The 21,528-nt window shown below is 43.2% G+C and overlaps 1 protein-coding gene across 14 annotated transcripts in view; it reads left to right on the top strand.

Moving 5' to 3' along the window:
- Nucleotides 1–21,528, top strand: part of LRRC49 (leucine rich repeat containing 49) — a 57,473-nt gene that overhangs the window by 11,865 nt on the left and 24,080 nt on the right. For all 14 annotated transcript variants that reach the window (XM_088657014.1, XM_088657013.1, XM_088657012.1 and 11 more), the window contains 6 exons: nucleotides 253–319; nucleotides 2,732–2,875; nucleotides 5,130–5,191; nucleotides 9,754–9,901; nucleotides 12,213–12,296; nucleotides 13,699–13,853. In XM_088657014.1, the coding sequence (XP_088513140.1) occupies nucleotides 253–319; nucleotides 2,732–2,875; nucleotides 5,130–5,191; nucleotides 9,754–9,901; nucleotides 12,213–12,296; nucleotides 13,699–13,853 (660 nt within the window). The remainder of the gene's footprint in view (nucleotides 1–252; nucleotides 320–2,731; nucleotides 2,876–5,129; nucleotides 5,192–9,753; nucleotides 9,902–12,212; nucleotides 12,297–13,698; nucleotides 13,854–21,528) is intronic.

Here is a 21,528-nt window from a genome sequence, read left to right as displayed (position 1 = left end):
TATGGAGGTCTTCCCTTTTTTTCTGCCTCTCTTCAGCATGTTGGCGTTACCATTTACGTTAGTGGCAGGGGTAGATCTGTGGTTGAATCCCACTGTCCTTGCCTTCACATTGGGGAGCTGTGTATGTTGGAGGTTCTGGGATGCACTGGCATTCTGCTTGGGATTAGATCCTCAGGTGGTGGGCAGGGGTCAAATGGGAATAATCTCCCCTCCTTGAAATAAAAATACTTCTTGAATGCTTGAATGTTTCAGAATAAGGAGAATATCAAACCTGGATAACCTTGTAAGCCTTGATGTCTTAGACCTTCATGGAAACCAGGTATAATGCAATAAATGCTTTTTCAGTTTGTACTATGGGGTACCTGTTGCTGGTTTTTTAGGTGTAATGCTGCTTTGTATCTCCCCTTTGTTTTCATGAGACCTGCCAAATTGAAGGAACTTAACTTTGCATAGTATTTCAGAATCTTACATTGAGATAATTATGCCACCAGCCTGTGGAGTCTAGCGTATCATTCATTTCATTGGGGCTGTCAGATGACTAGATAACCACCTGCTCTTTCACTATATTGAAGAGTTAAAGTGTTTGGGGGCTTTTTATTTAGAAAAAGACATCCATTGGGTTGGGGGGAGCACACCTGAATGTTTACAAAATCAGATACCATCTTATTAGTATGTGGTGGCACATACTCCTCGAAGTATCCTTCCATTACTCTTCAGGTGCCATCTCTCTTTTCTGTGCCTATCAAAGACCCTACCTTTTCAACAAGCCTTGGAAGGGGAAAATCTAATCTGCGACTGTATTGGATTTGAAATTGTTTTGACATATAAAATTGTTTTGACATAGGGAATTTTTGTAATGGCCTTTATTGATAGTTTCACTGTGAAATCACTTCAAGTTACTTTTTGAGAAACAATTATTAAGTGGAATCAAATAAATGAAATAATTGATCTCTCCTGTAGGTGACATTTTAATGTTATCATGTTGATTCATTATATTTGTACAGTTCTGTGCTTTTTAGCGAAGATTGTTGTGAGCCACTTCATGAATCAGTTAAAATCATTTCCACCACCCTCCTGAGTGATCCCCCCTCCCCTCCCCATCCCCACCCCCTCCCCACCCCTTCTCTACATAAGTGCCTGGGGACTCCTATTTCACTGTATCTGAAGAAGTGTGCATGCACACGAAAGCTCATACCAAAATAAAAACTTAGTTGGTCTTTAAGGTGCTACTGAAGGAATTTTTTTATTTGGTCTACAGACATTGAACATCAAACATATGTTATCAAAACAACCACAGCAGAGAGAGAAAATGCATATATGTGCCTTTTAAAATAATAAAATGTGTTAACAGCCAGAAATAGTTTAAAATACATAATATTTTGATTGACCACTTTTTCCATTTAGTAACTGACCCGGTTTTGATGGCTATGGTGAGGAACATGGCTATATTTTCTGTGACCTTAGTCAATTCATGTACATCAAGGATCAGCAGAGTTGAGCACCTGCTAAGGGCCCATAGGAGGCTGATGGAGAAGACTTCCCTCCTGGACCTGTTGCGATGAGCAGGCTCACTTGCTGAGGGACAGGGTGAAGGCGAAGCATGGAAGGTGTCGTGCCCAAGAGCCCTCCCCAATTTAGACCTGACACTATTGAGGTATTGGGAGCAGCGGTGAACTCTGGGCCTTGCAGAAATGGCAGCCAACCAAAACATGCAAAACTGCCCATCAATTTATTCAAAACGATGTGGAAAAATTAGATGGGGATAATGCTTCTTTTTCTTGTACAACAAGGCCGGCCAAAGAAGTTGATTTCCAGTAGGATCAGGGTAGAGAGAAGAAGATCCCTCTTCACACAATACATAATTAACTTATGGAATTTGCTGTCTTAAACTGTATTGATGGTCACTGGCTTAAATAGCTTCAAAAGGAATTAAGATTCATGGTACTTTTTGCTAAAAGGAATTCATGTGTACAGAGGGAGTATCCTGAGTATTAGTTGTTGGGGAAGGATGACAGACTAGCTGAGAAAATCATGCCTAATCTTGTGTGTGTTCAAAACATACTGTAATATTTGAGCTCTGTTTCATATAATGCTTTGTTTCTACTTCAGTTAACATTATAATTTTATAAAACCATATATATGTGTGTGGTTTTGTGCAGATATATAGAAAGTTTGCGTGGGTTTTAAGAAGGAAAGAAGAAAAGCTGTGATAGGAAGGAATTCCATTAACACTGACAGAGGAAGTTCATAAATAACATCTCTATGAATTCTTCATGAATCCCAGATTTCTGCTGTTCCAATAAATGCTGCTGCTCTTTAGAAAGCAGGCACTGCAGGGACTCCTAGTGAGAAGCCATCTTTGGAGAGTTCCAGACTTCATTCTTAGCCATTTGTTCCTGTTCTCCATTTCTGTGTGATGTTAGCTATACTGCTTGCTAACCCTATTATTTCAGTTATTTGCTTCTTAAGTAGTTGGTGCTCTACAATTAACTTATCCTTTGCATGGTTGCTTGGAAGTAAGTCCTACAGTGTTCAGTGGAGCTTGCTCCCATGAAAGTGTGCATAGGGGTGCGATCATAAACATTTCACTTTTTTACCTCCATAAGATCCGGAGGCACAGTTCAGGCTTAGAAGCTGCTTGTTTCATGGTGTCATTCTTAGAGGGGGGGGGGGAAGAAGGGTAGGGCTCAATTGATACAATCCTCATTCTTCCTCATCTTCTCTTTTACAGATTGCTATCATAGAAAATCTCAACCATTTAAGTGACCTCAGAGTGCTGAATCTTGCCCGGAATTGCTTAACATACATTGAAAACCTGAATGGACTAGATTCACTGACGGAACTTAATCTTAGATATAATCAGATCAGAATTGTGGTAAGTGAACTGAATCCATTTGCTCTGGAAAAAAACACTATATTGCTCCTGGAATTTTAAAACAAATTTGATTAAAGAAATTTCAGTTTCTTTTGGTGTTTTTTTAAAAAATCAATGTATTATTGTCATGTATAGTTTTCAGTTGAAGAGAGAGCCTATGAATACATATTTTGCAGAAGGTCTATAAAGGGATGTACCTAAGGGATGTTTGAATTGCTGCAAGCCTTGAAATCTTAAGGTCATGGAAGGTCAGGGCAGACAGAAGGTCTCTGCCATTGGCTGAACTGTATTGTTCTTGAGTAAGAGCAGAGAGAAGCAGAGGTTAGATATCCATACACCAAGGAAAGGAATAGGTTTTAGGAAAGGAGGATTGGAGAAGAGCATGCCTCAGAGAAAAGGGGTGGTGGTCTGAATTGGACAGCAGGGAAAGGCCAGAGAGAGAGAATGTTCCCCCAATAGTTAAAAAATTGTTTAATTAGCCAAAGACCTGGGAGAAGAGGAATGTTTTCGCCTGGCGCCTAAAGATATGTAACAAAGGCTCCAGGCAAGGCTCCCTGGGGAGAGCAAGTGGGGAGCCACCACAGAAAAGGCCTGCTTTCGTGTGCTCTCATGGAGGAGGCACATGAAGAAGGGTCTCAAATGATGATTGCAGGGTCTAGATTGGTTCATATGGAGAGAGGTGGTCCATGAAGTCCATTTGAGTAAAAAATCAGTGCGTCAGAGAGGGACAAAATTGTCCAGGCCATTCGTTGCTGTGATAGTTTCCTCCTTGCTGGGAATGTTTGTTTTTTTCTCTACACAACGATGTGCTAAGCTGGTCCTGAGGATCTTATAACATTAAGAATTTGGTGTTAGAGTTTGCCCATTTTCTTCTTCCCCTCTTTGACCCTTTTCCCTTGAATATCACAGCTTTTTAGATTCTAAGCCTGAGGGCAAGAACTTTTTTTTTATTTGTAAGACACTCTGGGAGTTTATCCAGCTCTCTTAGAGAGTTAAGGTATAAATAGATTGAAGTTGCTGCATTGTCTGTAAGAATCAACCTTTTGCTACATTAGCCATCTAGACTGTGTGCTCAGGACAATTGTTAAAGAAGCAACTAATCCTTGTTATCTTGAGCATAGACCTTGTGGTGGTGAGAGAGAAACATCTGCATGACATGAGTCTTGCTTTTCGCATCGTGTAGGGAAGGTGTTTTTTTGTGTGTTCCAGAAAATCAACAATCTTGCCTATCATGATGTGGGTGAGAAACACCATGGATTGGGCCATATCATGACCCATATATTTGTTTGTCCAGCTCCTGAAAGCCAAGGAAACCCCTCGGTTATTTTGGTTTGTTTGTTACTATGTTATAAATTTTTGTGTTTTTATATTGTAAACTGCCCTGTGATCCTTGGATGAAGGGTGGTATATAAATTTAATAAATCATTGCCATCATTATCAACATCATCTTGGTGTATTTGTATCCACTACAGTACTGTAATTGAAAGTTGGAGAGTTGCCTCACCCACTGACTAATCAGTTTGGTGGTGGCAATGGCAAAAATAAACTTCTCTGACTCATGGAAGACTTGGCTGGATTGTTAAAGTGATATGGTTGTTGTGGTTGTTGATATTGATAACAACAACAATAATAATACTAACTATAATATACCTTCCCTGTGTTCCCACAAAGGCTGTGCATTACAAACTGATAACCATTTTGTGAGATCTGGAGTGCATCTCTGTGTTGTCTGTGATGGGACTCCAACTCGTTAACCTACTTGAAGCAGGGAAATGTCTGCAGAGCACATTTCAGTATTTCTTGCTGCTGGTTGGACAGCTACATGCATGAGTTAGCACTTTGATGCTTTAGACAACAGCATGACTACAAAATTGGATTTTATTTTGCTCGCTGTTTCATAGCGGCATACTTCCCCCTGCAGCTGAAACGCTGAGGCAGCACCTCAGCTCCTTTTTTGGGAAGCCTGCTCAAAAAGAGGCCAGCATCTACTGCCGCTGCGTCTCCCCCTCTCTTTTTCTCAACACTTTCTATTGCAAGCAGTCCAGCTTATTTTCCAAGAGGATCTATGCACTGAAACACTCCTTTGTAACCTGCACCATAGAGGGATGGAGCTGCGTGTTCGATAGCAGTTGCCACTGCAGCAAGGTTACAGTAAATTGCAGTAGGTATGTTTCACTCTCCAGAGAAGCAAGAGCATGTAGAGCATGCTGTCCTTCACATGCTGAATTTGGTTTTTCTCTCTCTCTCGTTCTAGAAAGATGTGGATACTTTGCCCTGCCTCCAACGTCTGTTCCTCAGCTTTAACAATATATCTCGGTAAGCAGAAACGGCTGGTGGGCGGGGAGAGAATCTGTTTGCTTTCTCAGTGCCTCACTTACTACCACTATCCATTTTAAATTAAATATTTGCCAGTGGTTACTTTTGTCTGACTGTCTGACAAATGTTACAGTATATGGAGAAGGAGAACAACTATGAAACCAAAATTTAGCAAAACCTTTAATCTTTTTTTCTAAGTGCACAGAGAAGAAATGTTTCTCTTCTGTTTTAAAATATGTTATTACCATACTTACGTAGAAAGTCCGGATATTGATACTGCAGAGTCTATATTATCTGAGTCAGTTTGTGAATCACTATTATTCTCATTATTTAAAAAAATGCCCTAACTGGGTTTAGATTTATATTTGCTCCAGACTGTAATGTAAACTGATGTTTCTTTAATTGAAGTAACAGGCTTCCATTTGTACAGGTCATTGAACATCCTTTTTTTAGTTACTAAGATGCTGCTTGTTCCTTGCTATGCTACTCTTGAACCTACTTATGAAGTCAGGAGTAACACACCCTTTTCTTTTATAAGAGTATAATAAAGGAAATACATTTTCTGAATCTTATTCTCCCCACCCCCCTCCTTTATTCTGTTTTTTATATAATTTTGGCTGCAGCATTTAATTAAGCCTGTTTTCAAAATTAGTGTACTGTATGTATTCTTTTCCTGGATGCACTTCCTCCTTGATCACAATTTAGTATGTCTAACATCCTTTCTCAGGCAATTACGTGTTGCAGCGATGCCTCACTGCAGGATATTCAGCCTGTGATTGCAGCAATTACTGACACATTGGGAGGGTGGGGGAGGCAAGAAAGGGGTTTTATTAATTGCTCTCAGTGGAATTTAACCACGTGGAACTACTGCTGTTTGTTTTATTGTGCTTATGTTCTGGAGAAGTGGAATGGGAAGTGAACTAATTGAAATAAGTGAAAACGGTAACTCTTTTGTTGTGAAAGTGTTGCTTGTTGGCTGCAGTTTAACCTGTGGAAGGATATGTGCCACTTTGCTGGGTGGAGTTTTCAGTACTTAGGAGTTTATGTATTGCAACAGTGCTGAGAACCTAAACTTCACATTCAGTGCATATCCTTCCATAGATTGGATTGGGCAGCATTATTTAGACATCTACAAACACTCCAGCTTAATCTGCCCCACCCTCCTTTATGGTTTGTTTGTTTTGTTTTGTTTCACTTGAATGATACATAAATCCTACCCTGATTTAACTTTTTTGGGGGGTGGGGGAGTGTTTGGCTGGGCTCAGCAGTTGAAAGACTGCAGAGGTATATTGCTCTGCCTTTAGGATGTAAACCCTGCAGTCAGTGAGAATTACTTTCTGCTCAGTGTAACTGAACATCGTTCTTCCAGTGTCCCAGTTTCTCTCTAGCAAAGTTCTGCTAGGTGGTGGTGGTGGTGGTTCTGTACTTGGGGAGGGGAGACTGTGAATTAGAAAAAGAAAACTGCAATGTCTAGACTGGGGCTGAACTTAAATGGCCCTTTCCTGAGTTTGCTAACTGATTCTTGTGCTGTGACGTTGGAGGGGGTCATTCTTCTGTGATGACATGCTGGAGGGTTTAGCTGTTGTTTGGATGTTTGTTTAAGCAAATAACATATGCTGTAATGTTATTGTTTCAGTTGAATAAATCTATTTAAATTGTTATTATTAAGGTAATGATTATTTTTCTCCTTCCTAAGTACAACAGAAAAGTTGTCCAAATACAGTATGAATGATTAACCTATTAAACTGGGGATAAAAAAACTAATATGAAAAGTTGTTATTCTAAAAATCTTCATCTACCAGCATATTAAAGTTATACCAGCAAGAATTAGTCTTATGTAGAAAACTATGATTTAATTCAAGCCTTACTGACTACTGATTTAAATCGTGATTTAAATCGTGATTTAAATAAATTTGATTTAAATCAAATCCACCCTGGGAGCAAGGGTAATTGACCTTGGACCAACTGATAGATGAGGAAGTTTATATGTACAATGCATTGGGAGGAAAAATACCATCCACTGGTTGTGGCCCAGTGGCAACATCTTTTCATAACTCTGTTTGACCCGGCGGCCTTCTCAGCATCTGAGACACATGAAATACTGGAACAATTGGATAATTCATTAGAAACTAAAAAGCCAGCAATTATCAATAAATAAATTTGATATCCAGACTTTAAGCAATGATTGGAATAAAGAATTGGAATGTTCACTGCTACCCAGACAGTGGGAAAGTGTTTTACCTTCTGTATTGGATGTATTGATGGATCTTTAAAATTAAGGCTTACATAGCAGAAAATACTATATAGAATTTATTGGACTCCCTTATGCTTGTATAAAAAGGGATAATGCAGCCCTTTGCTGGAGATGTAAAATGGATAATGCTTCTTTGAACCCACATGCTTTTACAATGTCCCACACTTACTAAGTTTTGGGAGAAAGTATTGGATTATATAAATAGTAAGTTATGGAGGAATTTAAGATTTTCAGAGGTGAACATTATTTTGACCTATATACCTATTGTATGGAAGGTGACAATGGGACAGTCAAAATGGATTCTACGTGCCCTGATGGTGGCTATGAGATTGATACTGGAACAATAGAGATAGGATTCCCCTTAATCAGTGGCTTGACAATATGACAATATTAGCAACACAGGCTTTCTTTGGATAAATATAATGATATTTGGAATGAATTTACTAAGAATATATTAGGTTATTCATAAAAAAATATTTGCAATAGGATAATAAGACTATACACATCTGTATACTAATGTATGGAAATGTGAGTATTTTTCTTTTCTATTTTTATTTATGTTTTTCTTTTTTCTGATTGTTTTTTAATCTATCTTTTTAAAAATGAAATTCTTCTAATAAATTACTGATAAAAAGAAAGAAATATATTTTCTTTCTTTCTTTCTTTCTTTCTTTCTTTTTAAAGGACAATTGAAACAGTCAGCCCTCTCCTGAGCATATTTCATTCCTAACAGCATTGGTGCTTTGTTTATTGGTCACTCAGCCATAATAAACATTTGAGTGATTGAAACCATGACAATGATAGATGTAACTGATATGACATCCCTCAGGACCAGATCTGGATATAACCCAATTCACACATTTCAAACCTTTACAACAGAAAACCAGGGAATATTGTAAAAGTTAACTGAAACATCCCATTAAGTTTAAAAGTCACATAAAACCAAATATGTCAAAAAACCTTGACCAGTTATTGCAACAATTCACCTTTCTCTATTTGATGGGAAGAATTGTATTGTTACTGGTTACTTTTAATTGAGGGCATCCTGATCAAGTTTGCAGATGACACCAAATTGGGAGGGGTGGCTAATACCCCAGAGGACAGGCTCACGCTTCAAAATGACCTTAACAGATTAGACAACTGGGCCAAAACAAACAAGATGAATTTTAACAAGGAGAAATGTAAAGTACTACACTTGGGCAAAAAAATAATGAAAGGCACAAATACAGGATGGGAGACACCTGGCTTGAGAGCAGTACATGTGAAAAGGATCTAGGAGTCTTGGTAGACCACAAATTTGACATGAGTCAACAGTGTGATGCAGCAGCTAAAAAAGCCAATGCAATTCTGCACTGCATCAATAGGTGTATAGCATCTAAATCAAGGGGAGTAATAGTACCACTGTATTCCGCTCTGGTTAGACCTCACCTGGAGTACTGTGTCCAGTTCTGGGCACCACAGTACAAGAAGGATACTGACAAGCTGGAACGTGTCCAGAGGAGGGCAACCAAAATGGTCAAAGGCCTGGAAACGATGCCTTATGAGGAACGGCTTAGGGAGCTGGGTATGTTTAGCCTGGAGAAGAGAAGGTTAAGGGGTGATATGATAGTCATGTTCAAATATATAAAAGGATGTCATATAGAGGAGGGAGAAAGGTCGTTTTCTGCTGCAGGGCCGTCTTAAGCTCCCCTGGCGCCATGGAGCGACGGATCCCTCCGGCGCCCCCCGCCCCGTTTCCCTGGGCGGGCGGGTGCAGCGCGGCTGCCACAGGCGCTGCTGCGCGGCGGGCGGGCAGGCGCAGCGCGGTTGCCGTGGGCGCGGCTGCGCGGCGAACTGGCGGACCGGCCGCCGCAAGCTGCGCCCTCCTGGCAGGCCGGCGCCGTGGTGCCCTGCGCCACCCAGCCCAGCCGTAGGGCCGGCCCTGTTCTGCTGCTCCAGAGAAGAGGGCATGGAGCAGTGGATTCAAACTACAAGAAAGGAGATCCCACCTAAACATTAGGAAGAACTTCCTGACAGTAAGAGCTGTTCGGCAGTGGAATTTGCTACCAAGAGTGTGGTGGAGTCTCTTCCTTTGGAGGTCTTTAAGCGGAGGCTTGACAGCCATCTGTCAGGAATGCTTTGATGGTGTTTCCTGCTTGGCAGGGGGTTGGACTGGGTGGCCCTTGTGGTCTCTTCCAACTCTATGATTCTATGATTCTAATTAGTGGAATGATATTAATGGTTATTTTAAGGTTAATAGTAATAGAAATTGATGATTGTATGTTTGAGATCTGTGACCTGTGTTCCATTCCTTTTGCTTTTCACCTAGTTTTGATGACATCTTGTGCCTTGCCGATTCTGCATCCCTTTCAGACATCACCCTTGATAGCAACCCGATAGCGCAAGAGGTGTTTTACAAGCATACTGTTCTCCACCATATGATGCAGCTCCGACAGCTGGATATGAAGAAGATCACAGTAAGAGAAACTCCGTGGGGAAAACTCTGTGATGGGTTAAACCTTGAAATAAGCAAGGAGTTTTATTTAACCAGACGATTCACAGTGCCAACAGGTTTTGTGTTTTTTATTATTTTTTAAAAAAACTTATTACAGTTACTAAGAATATTTATACTATTTTCTATATCCAAAATGCTTAGCAATCTCCTCTGATTTGTCTTAATGACAACCCCATAATGAGTGAGGTCTACACATATTGATTTTATATTTGGAATAAGGCATCGGAAGGACTGTCTGTGTCAGTATGAGCTTCCCATTCCATAAGATCATTTTTCTGAGGCTCTTCTCTGGCTGTTGGCTCTTTCAGAATTTAGGCAGGTAGAGCTGGAGCGGGCTCCCCCTCTCCCCCACTCCCAAATTATGGAACTAAAGGCACTGGGCCTTTAGTTAAGATGCATCTTCTCTTCACTGTTGTTAAGGTTGCATTTTATATTCTGCATTTTAGTTTTACTGGTATTTTTGTTGAAAGCCACTCTAAAGCAGAAAGCCAACATATAAATATTATAAATAAACACAATATGAAGTAGCAGTCCCAATTGCATGGTAAGCTGTTTTTGAAACCAGCCTTTGTGTACAGTAAACTCACAATTTATGCACATGTAACTTGTGGTCATTCAGCTTAACACATAAAAGGTAAAGGTAAAGGGACCCCTGACCATTATGTCCAGTCGTGACCGACTCTGGGGTTGCGCGCTCATCTCGCATTATTGGCCGAGGGAGCCGGCGTATAGCTTCCAGGTCATGTGGCCAGCATGACAAAGCCACTTCTGGCAAACCAGGGCAGCACATGGAAACACCGTTTACCTTCCCGCTGTAGCAGTTCCTATTTATCTACTGTACTTGCATTTTGACGTGCTTTTGAACTGCTAGGTTGGCAGGAGCTGGGACCGAGCAACGGGAGCTCACCCCGTCACAGGGATTCGAACCGCCGACCTTCTGATCAGCAAGCCCTAGAATCTGTGGTTTAGCCCACAGCACCACCTGGGTCCCCGACACATACTTAACACATACTGCATGGCAAAAAATATTAAAAAATTGAAAGGGGGGAAATGGCATGGGCAATCCCACCTGCCATTGAACCCAATCCTTGCATAAATTGTGAGCTTATTGTACTACATAAAGACACAAGAATACAAATAGCCCCCACAGAAAGAGACAAACAAATGAAAGAAAAACTACCTTCTATGTCAAGAATATAAATAATACCTGGAGGATGACCTCACCGTTAAAGAGATAGTCTGTTCTCCTGGATTGCAATTAATATAAGAACCTGCCACTTTTTATTTCACTTTGGGCTAGGCTACATCATTGGGTAAGTTTATCAGAGAAAGCTTCCTGTCATACCACCTTTGGAGGGGTAGATTGTTGCTCACTTTTCCAGAGAAAGACTATTTCCATTTGCTCAGCTGTAAGGAGATGGATCATTAGCCATTTATAGAGGATAGCTTTATTTACTTCCCAGAAGAGAGATAATGGGTCTAGTTCAACTTTATAGTGAAAGAAATGACTCTGAAACTCTACGTGGGGCTACTTTTGAAGGTGACCCGGAAACTACAACTAATCCAGAATGCGGCAGCTAGACTGGTGACTGGGAGTGGCTGCCTGGACCATATAACACTGGTCCTAAAGGATCTTTGCTGGCTCCCAATACATTTCTGAGCACAATTTGAAGAGTTGGTGCTGATATTTAAAGCCCTAAACGGTCTTGGTCCAGTATACCTGAAGCAGCATCTCCACCTCCATCGCTCAGCTTGGACATGGAGGTCCAGCTCCGAGGGCCTTTTGGTGGTTCCCTCACTATGTAGATAGTGGCCCCCTCCCAGTGGAATGTATCTGAAGGCAGCCATGTATAGGGAAGTTTTAAATGTTTAATGTTTTAGGATGTTTTTATATACTTTATTATGTTTTTATACAACCCAGTCAGATGGGCAGGGTATAAATATTATTATTATTAACCTTTTAATATTTGATTTAGTTGTGAGCATTGCTTTGTACTTGGAAGATATGTATTCTAAATTCTCTTAATTGAATTACACAGTCCACCCAGTAGGGATACTTTGGGTTTGTTTCTTTGTTTTTTGCTTAGCAGCTGGACACACTGCTCTGTGGAACTTGAAAGCTTGTTCATGACTTCAGTGTTTTTACAAAATCCAGTATGACTTCCCTGTTACTTTTAGATCCCTCCACCCCTGCAATGGACTGGCTCTTTGCAAAGTCTGACTAGTATAGTCATGAGTCTTACAGTAAAGTGTTCTGTTTTATTTTAACCCAGGAAGAAGAAAGGCGCATGGCATCTGTTGCCTTACGAAAAGAGGAAGAGAAGAGGCGTGAAAGCCACAAGCAGACCTTACTGAAGGTACCAAGCGGTGGCCTTTGTAGGATGCAAATGGAAGAGACCCGGGCCCTTCCCTCCCTTCATTTATCCCACCCCCCTGAGAGCTGTGTCTCCTTGTTATGGCTGCTCCTTCCCTGCTGGAAACAAACCACATGGCATCCTCCATCGCAGGGGAAGAATGATCAGTGGTCAAGCATCTGCTCTTTTTGCGGAAGGTCCCAGGTTCAATCCACTGCATTTCTAGGTTGGGCTGGGAGAGAATCCTGGAGAGCTGCTGCCAGCACTGAGCTTGATGGACCAGTGATCTGACTCTGTATAAGGCAGCTTCCTATGTTCCTATAAAGCCGTGGCTCCCTATTGGTGGGTCGCATAACCCACCCAGGCACATACCCGTCAACTGCATGGGACATCCTGTTTTTGGGTGCCGTGCTCTTGTGCGGGTCATGTGACTCATGTGGGAGCACAGTCTGGCTTTGCTCTGGGACATGTTGGAGAGTATGGCGGAACCATTCACATATCAAAAACGACCACAGAGATAACAACATTTGAAAATGTAGGGGGGGCATGGCTTGGCTTTTGAAAAATGGGGTCTGCAGAACTTGGCCAACTGGGGACTCCTGCTAATAGAGTATTTGATCTAGTCTGTCCATGCTTCCTACTGTCTTACCCATAAGAACACAAGAGCTCCTCTGGAACAGGTCATGGCATTCTACTTCTCACAGGCTTATGGGGAGCCCACAAACTCCCAGCAACTGTCATTGAGGGTCTAGCAGCCTCTGATTGTAAGGTTAAAAGCCACCAATGGTTAAAAGCCACCGATGGAACAATCTACAGAATTGTCTTATATACCATTTTCTAGACATGTTAGCCAGTGGATATCGCTACATATTGTATTCCACATGTTTATTCTGCATTGTGTAAAGAAGAACTTCCTTTTGTCTATTGTTCTGAATCTATGGGCTTCATCAAATGACTCTGAGGAGTTCTAGTCCCTTCCTCAGGAAGGAGAGGGAAAATCTTTCAACCTTTCCCACACACAAATATGATTTTATAAACCCCTGCCACATCCCTCCCTTAGTCTTCTTTTTTCTCCATGGAAAAACTGATAGCACTTTAGGATGGGAGTATAGCACTGTCGGTAGAGCACGAGACTCTTAATCTCAGGGTTGTGGGTTTGAGCCCCACATTGGGCAAAAGATTCCTGCATTGCAGGGAATTGGACTAGATGATCCTCGTGGTTCCTTCTAACTCTACAATTCTATGATTTCCTTGTTGAGAGCAAACAGATAGTCAACTGAAATCAACATAATTTGTCTGATTGCTATACAGTAATTCTGTTTCCTTGATCTTGGTTTCCAGAATGCCATTTTGTTTTACTTTAGCAAACTCTTTTCTCAAACTGTATATTTGTATCTCATTTCAGGAAAAGAAACGATTAACTATTAGCAATATTGCCCATCAGTGGGAGAGCCAACAGAACCGCTCTGCCCACCTGCCTTCCAGCCAAGAAAACAACGAAGACAATGAATCTTCTCAGAACAGCAGGAGTACTCCATATGAATTTCCCGAGGAAACCAGGTATGGAGGCCTTGTTTTCCTCTTAGAGCCGCCCAGGCAGGAAGTCCCCATGATCAGCTGGAAAGTTCCTCCTCCTCCTCTTCCTCTCTGTGTTTCCCGAGTTTCATTTCCTGGCATCCCAAACAGACAGCTTGCTTTTCATTCTCTTTACGGTCTGATTTTCCCCTGGTCTCACTCATAGCTTCTGAATTGCTCTCTTCCCTGCTATTATATTCACTTTCTGAAAAGAAACGAAATCAACAAATAAAAACCCTTCACTTTAATTCTCTTGCTTCTGCTCCCCCACTGCCTCCTCCCCTTTTTCCGGCTCTAGCAGCCAAAATCAAACAGTCAGCTGGACTTTGATGGCTTCTTGGGGAATAATCCAGAAAATCCACAATAAAGTGGGAAAGGCTCCAGCCCAACAGCAGCCTCATTCATGAGGCATGGGATCTTGTACTGGGGAGAGGGGACAACAAACAACCCAAAATTGGAGGTGAAACCCTGGGGCATCTTGCTTAGAGTTTAATCCTGCGCACCTCTTCTGCAGATTGCCATGTGGAGATGGAGCAGAGAGGGAACCTCTCATCTAGAACCACATGCTTCCCTCCCCATGTTACCATGGGAGATGGTTTTTCTCCATTACTGAAGTGGGATGTGATTCTGCCATTGGCCACTAGAGGCCCTCAGAGAACCACATGTGGAACCATGGTTTCTGGAGGAAGTTTGGTAATCTCTCTCAAAATATTATTACACTAGTGGTTTTCAGCCCGTTCAATAACGGGCGCTAGAATCCTGGGGTTCGGAGAAGCGCTTGCGCAGCGCTTCTCCGAACCCTGGGACCTGTCCTTGCTGTCGGCGGCAGGGGGACAGGAACGGAGGAGGAGAAAGCGCTGCTTTTTCCTTCTCCGTTCCTCTCCCGCAGCCGCCGACAGGAAGCAGATATCCCAGGGTTCGGAGAAGCGCTTGCACAGCGCTTCTCCGAACCCTGGGACCCGTCCTTGCTGTCGGCGGCAGGGGGACAGGAACGGAGGAGGAGAAAGCGCTGCTTTCTCCTTCTCCGTTCCTCTCCCGCAGCCGCCGACAGGAAGCAGACATCCCAGGGTTCGGAGAAGCGCTTGCGCAGCGCTTCTCCGAACCCTGGGACCTGTCATTGCTGTCGGCGGCAGGGGGACAGGAACGGAGGAGGAGAAAGCGCTGCTTTCTCCTTCTCCGTTCCTCTCCCGCAGCCGCCGACAGGAAGCAGACATCCCAGGGTTCGGAGAAGCGCTTGCGCAGCGCTTCTCCGAACCCTGGGACCTGTCATTGCTGTCGGCGGCAGGGGGACAGGAACGGAGGAGGAGAAAGCGCTGCTTTCTCCTTCTCCGTTCCTCTCCCGCAGCCGCCGACAGGAAGCAGACATCCCAGGGTTCGGAGAAGCGCTTGCGCAGCGCTTCTCCGAACCCTGGGACCCGTCCTTGCTGTCGGCGGCAGGGGGACATGAACGGAGGAGGAGAAAGCGGCGCTTTCTCCTCCTTCCTTCCTCTCCCCCAGCCGCCGACAGGAAGGACGCGCGCACTCTCCCCCCCCGCCTCCTCCAACCGCCGCTCCTCACGGCCAGGGAGGGTTGTGAGGAGGCCTTCGCCGGCCTCCACCCCGGCGGGAGCGGCGGTTGGAGGAGGCAGAGTGGGGGGAGAGTGCGCGCGCGCAGTCTCTGCTGTCCAATCCCTGTATCCCTGGGGCACATGCGCAGTGACCCAGGGACACACGGGACATCTGGACGCAGGGACAACATGGACATTATTATATAGATGCCCGATTACTCCCTCTAAATTTTGTCATTCAACATATTAATTATGGAATGTGGGATAAAAGTACTGCCTAAAGCATTATGCAACTGGATGGTCAAACTCCTCTTAAAATGAATGGAGGAGATTTGTTAGCTGTGGGGAGGGTGGGAGGGAGCACTAGTTTTGTCAAAGACTTTGCCACCCAGCATTTGAGACTGAAAAAACTTTAAAGAAAGTTTCCATTACACTGATGTATATTACAGAGTGGTGTTCTCTGTGTGTAATTTGGGCTGTTTCATCAGTTTGAAACTTCTTTCAAAGGTTTAGGCAACGTTAATGTGTGTCTTTCTGCATTCTCCCGTATTAGTGATTCTTTGGAATTGGAGTTTAGGCTTTTTGTGACTCTTTGATTCAGCTTGTTTTGGATAGCCCCATCTTCCTGTTGTTTATAAAGGTAGTGGCGGAATTTAAATGATCAGATGTCCACAAAAAGTAGGAGGAGAAGTATACACATTTGGTCTTTTGCTAAAGTAAACCAGAGAATTCTCTATAAGTGTTCAGAGTACCAGGAATTTTAAGGCAACATGAAAGTATTTTTCATTTGCCGTACTATTTTAAAAATGCCATGCATTTTAAAATTCCATTTGCAATAGGAATTAAAGGGTTAAGCTATTGTAATGTATCAAGAATTTTCTTCTTCTTTATTTAGGGAAATTATATAATAAAATTCCTTCTGTAGCACCTTAAAGACCAACGAAAGCTCATACCAAAATAAAAACTTAGTTGGTCTTTAAGGTGCTACGGAAGGAATTTTTTTATTTTGTTTCGACTCAGACCAACACGGCTACCTAGCTGTAATTAGGGAAATTATATTCTGTCTTCTGGTGTGAAGTTCTCAAGGCGGCTCACTTTCTCTCCCTCCTTCTCTACCGGTATAAACTACACTAAAATAAACATACACCACCCCAAAAGAAATCTGCAGTAAAATCCTACACACCTGCAGTCTCTCCCCAAATTCATCCACACAATTCAAAAGCACAGCCTGCTATATGCAGTGATGTGTGTTTTCCAGAAAATGTTGAACTGGACAGTTTCTCTGTGCAAATTAGGTTAATTCACTTCAGAAAAGTTAGCTTGCATCAGAAAATGTTTAGTTTGCATGCCATAGAGCAGGGGTCGGCAAACTACGGCCCGGGGGCCGGATGCAGCCCACCAGGCTCATAAATCTGGCCCACAGACCCTGCCGCCTGCTCGGTCAGTCCCCGCCTTAAGCAAAACCGGTGCGGCATGGTGTTTCCTTGAAAAGAAGCTGTGGACGCCTCGCTGCGCGGGGACTGACTTCCATGACACTGCCATGGCTTCGATTGGCTGCAGGAAGCTCCTACAGCCAATCTGCAGCCGCAGACACCTCTGGGCAGGCGGCGACGCTGGTGCGGCTTCGTATTGGTTGCAGGAAGTTCCTGGAGCCAATACGAAGACTCTCCACCGGCACTCTGAGGTAAACCCGGCGCAGCCATGGACGGAGAAGCCGGCAGGTCTGGGTTGCGCCATGGGCATCGTGACGGGTGCGTTGTGGGGCTTCAGCTGGAGCTTGGTGCCCGGTCGGCACTGCTGGCGCGCTCAGTGGCTGCACTGGAGCATCTGGAGGGTGAGATGCGCACCACCTGCCTGGCGCTCTGCGTGCGCAACATGGCCACAGACCTGGCCTCGGATGACGGGCCGCAGCCGGGGGGGCATCCCGCCTGGGAGCTCCGTGCTGCTGCCAGGGCTGATGGAGTGGCTGCTGCTCGTCAACAGCGCCGATGAGTGGGCGCCGCCGATACACGCTCCTGAGCACGTGCAGAGTGCGTTCCTCCTCCAGGGCCGGAGGTAGCTGCGGGACCGGCTTGTAGGGTATTTATAATTTATATTTTTCAAAATATAAGGTCTGAGGGATTGTGGACCGGCCCCCTGATGATAAAGTTTGCTGACCCTTGGCATAGAGCATATTATTTGTATTTATTAGAGTCCTAGAATTGTATAGTTGGAGGGTATACCCAAAGGACATCTAGTCCAACCCCCTGCAATGCAGGAATCTCAACTAAAGCTTAAAAACCTCCAAGGAACGAGAGTCCACCACCTCCCAAGGGAGACAGTTCCACTGTCAAACAGCTCTTACTGTCAGAAAGTTCTTCCTGATGTTTATTCACAATCTCCTTTCTTATAACTTGAAGCCGCTGGTTTGGGTCCTACCCTCCAGAGCAGGAGAAAACAAGCTTGCTCCATCTTCTGTGTGCCAGATCTTTAGATACGGTAATAAAATTAAAAAAATTGAAACTGCCAATATTTATTTACAATTGACAGTCATTCATTGTTAATAATTAGCATGTGAAAAGCAATTTTTCTTTGAAGAATGAAGCAATTTTCCATCACACATCATTGGCTGTAAGTAAAGAGCTAGTGAGAGAGTTTTGAGGCGATTACATGGATCCAGGTAGCTCAAGTTACTAGTGTGACCACAGAGGCTTGCTATTTATTCAGTAATTGAGTTCAGTTTACATCCTCCATCTCCTGGTGCAACTGATCATAGAATTAGGTAGGTAGCCGTGATGGTCTGATGCAGTTGAAATATATATATATATAAAATTAAAAATGGTCCAGTAGCACCTTAGATACCAACTAAGTTTGTTCTTGGTATAAGCTATCGTGTGCATGCACACTTCTTCAGGTAAGTCTCTAAGGTGCGACTGGACATTTTTTATATTTTTTTTTATATTTTGATCATATAATTGTTTAGCTTGAAGGGACCATGAGGGTCACCTAGTTCAGCCCCCTGCAGTGCAGGAATCTTTTTGCCCAATCTGGGTCTTGAACCCACAACCCTGAGATTAAGAGTCTCATGCTCTGCTGACTGAGCTATCTGATTTGGGCAATCTTCTTTATTCTTCAGGTTATCTCTTGTGGTGTTTTCATGTATTGTGCAATCTACTCCTTTTATTCTATGAATGTGTGTTATGGACAGTTGGTCATTCCATTTGAAAGTTTCATTTTTAAAGTGACACTATTTGCCAATATGTTTGTAGGCCATTGATCGTCATCTCTTTGCATCCGGTTTGTACCCCATCACATCTCCATTTTTTAAAAAATATGAATTAAAGAGAAAAACAAAACGAGAGATGGACAAAGGTAGAACATACACAGTAAAACATTTACTTTAGAAAAACAATAAATTTACAGTGTGTTTCATCACTTTAATGGACCCAGGTGGCGCTGTGGGTTAAACCACTGAGCCTAGGGCTTGCTGATCAGAAGGTCGGTGGTTTGAATTCCCGCGATGGGGTGAGCTCCCGTTGCTTGGTCCCAGCTCCTGCCAACCTAGCAGTTCGAAAGCATGTCAAAAATGCAAGTAGATAAATAGGAACCGCTACAGCGGGAAGGTAAACGGCGTTTCCATGTGCTGCTCTGGTTCGCCAGAAGTGGCTTTGTCATGCTGGCCACATGACCTGGAAGCTGTACGCCGGCTCTCTTGGCCAATAATGCGAGATGAGCACGCAACCCCAGAGTCGGTCACGACTGGACTTAATGGTCAGGGGTCCCTTTACCTTTCCCTCATCACTTTATTCTGTCTTGGTCAGACCACACCTTGAATACTGGTGCACCAGTTCTGGGCATGACAGTTTAAGAAGGATGTTGACGAGCTGGAACATGTGCAGAGGAGGGAGACAAAGATGATCAAGGGTCTGGAAACCAAGCCTTAGGAGGAGGGCTTGAAGGAGCTGGGTATGTTTAGCCTTGAAAAGAGAGGACTGAGAGGAGATAGGATAGCCATCTTCAAATATCTCAAGGGCTGTCACATGGAAGAGGGAAGAAGCTTGTTTTCTCCTGCTCTGGAGGGTAGGACTCCAATCGATGGATTCTTACTAAAAATCTCCTTCCTTGGAGATTTTTAAGCAGAGGTTGGATGGCTATCTGTCCTGGATGCTTTAGCTGAGATTCCTGCATTGCAGGGGGTAGGACTAGATGTCCCTTGGGGATCCCTTCCAGCTCTACAGTTCTTTGATTCTGTACTTTTGTAGATGGTAGGATTCCATCTTCAGAAATACCAGTGAAGGTCTGTTGAAAGTGCTCCCTTGATCCATCCAGCAGCCACCTGGATGTTGCTGCAGTCCAGCTCCCTTCATCCCTGGCCATTGGCGTTGCTGCCTATGGTGATGGGGGTTGTGAGCCCACCAACATCTGGAGGGAAGCTGCAAGAGAGTGTAAGTGTGCTGTATTTTAAATTTGTGCAGTGATTTTAGTATTTGGCTTTAAAAAGTATTCATAGTTAAAGGAGTATATGATCCCTCATATGGTCCCCCAGTCTTCCAAAATACTGTTTTTTCATTGGTATTTAAATCCTGATTTTTCCCCCTCTCTCCCTTCCCCATTGGCAGCATGTTTTCAAAATATACAGTGAGTTTAATAAGATCAAACAAGCAAACGGATAATGCAAAATCAGCTGAATGAAGCTGTTAATTCTTTGTGCATGAATAGACTTCATAAACACAGGCTCCTCTGAACAGCTTTTCACAAATTGAACCGTCTGCTTCCCTGGTTGACGCCTGCACCTGTGTTATTTTAACAGAAACTGTTCTTTAACTGTTACTTTGTTGATGATTCATAAGATAATTTCTGGAATTATTTTGGGTTTTCCTCCTCATATAGCTTTGAGTTTGCCTGCCAAAGCTAATAATTGTAATTTATTTAAGCTTTTTTTAAAAGAAAAAAAAGAGACAAAAAATCTTTGAACTAATGGCACCAGTGCTTCTTTTAGGATTCTTAAATGGAAACTTTTTGATACTGGAATTCTTGTTGACATAAAGTTGAGGCAGAAATGTCTGAACTCCTTTCTGTAAGTTCATACATGGGAATGGCAAGTTCCTCCTTGTGGGACAGCACAAATGTAATGCTCGCTCTGTCTTAGTCCTGGTTGAGAAACAGGGGACCCGTCTTGATGATGTGCCCTGCCTTACTGCAGAACATGAGAGAAGCAGGGTGGGGTAGTGGTGAGAGTGTCGGACTGGGACCTTGGAGACGGGGGTTCAAATCCCCACTTGGCCATGCAGCCCATTGGGTCACCTTGGGCCAGTCCCTGCCTCTCAGTCTAACCCTACTATAGGGTTGTTGTGGGGATTAAACAAGGAGGGGGAGAACCACGTACACCGCCTTGAGCTCATAGGCGGAAAAGGTGGGATAGAAATGCAAATATATAAAAAAGAACATAAGAAGCGTCCACAGAATCAGACCACAAATGCATCTTTTCCAGCAGCCTACTTTACACAGCCCACAGCTTTATGTTGCCAGGAAATCTGCAAGCAGGTATTCAATGGCATCCTGCCTCTGAAAGATGGCAAAATGCCATTTTGCTATGGCATTATGAGAGTTGATGTTCTACTTTTTGGTTGTTTTTGTATCTGTCTGGAATAGCTTTATTCATCGTCCCCATTATGTCCTGCCTTGGCATCTGTGTGGATGAAGGGTGCTCTAGAAATGTTTTAAATGAATATCTTAAAGAAAAGCACTTTGTGCATTCAGATAAATTCAAGCCCCCTTTCCCCAGGCTCAGCTGCAAGAGTGGAAGTGAGCTGGTCCAAGTGGGGAAGCCTCTGGCAGCGGAATTCAGGGAGGAAAGGCAGGGGGGGGGGAAGTGACTGAGCCCCACGTTATACCAGAGCAGGGCAGAAATGTGAATAAATCCCAGCATGCCTTGCTTTTACTCCCCCTCCCATATGCATATTTAATTCAAAGCATTCAAAAACAAGTTAAGTTTCGTTAGACTTTGCAACAAAGTGGAACAAATTACCCTGAATATATTTTGTCGTGGCCTTTTTTTCAGTATCTGTCATCTGTATGAAGTTTTATTTTGTAAAAACATTGCATCCTACAGTAGCATCTATTAATGTTAATAA

This window comes from Zootoca vivipara, chromosome 13, assembly GCF_965207765.1.
Source record: "Zootoca vivipara chromosome 13, rZooViv2.hap1.1, whole genome shotgun sequence".
Taxonomy (NCBI): Eukaryota; Metazoa; Chordata; class Lepidosauria; order Squamata; family Lacertidae; genus Zootoca; species Zootoca vivipara.
This window is presented reverse-complemented; position numbering and strand designations above follow the sequence as displayed.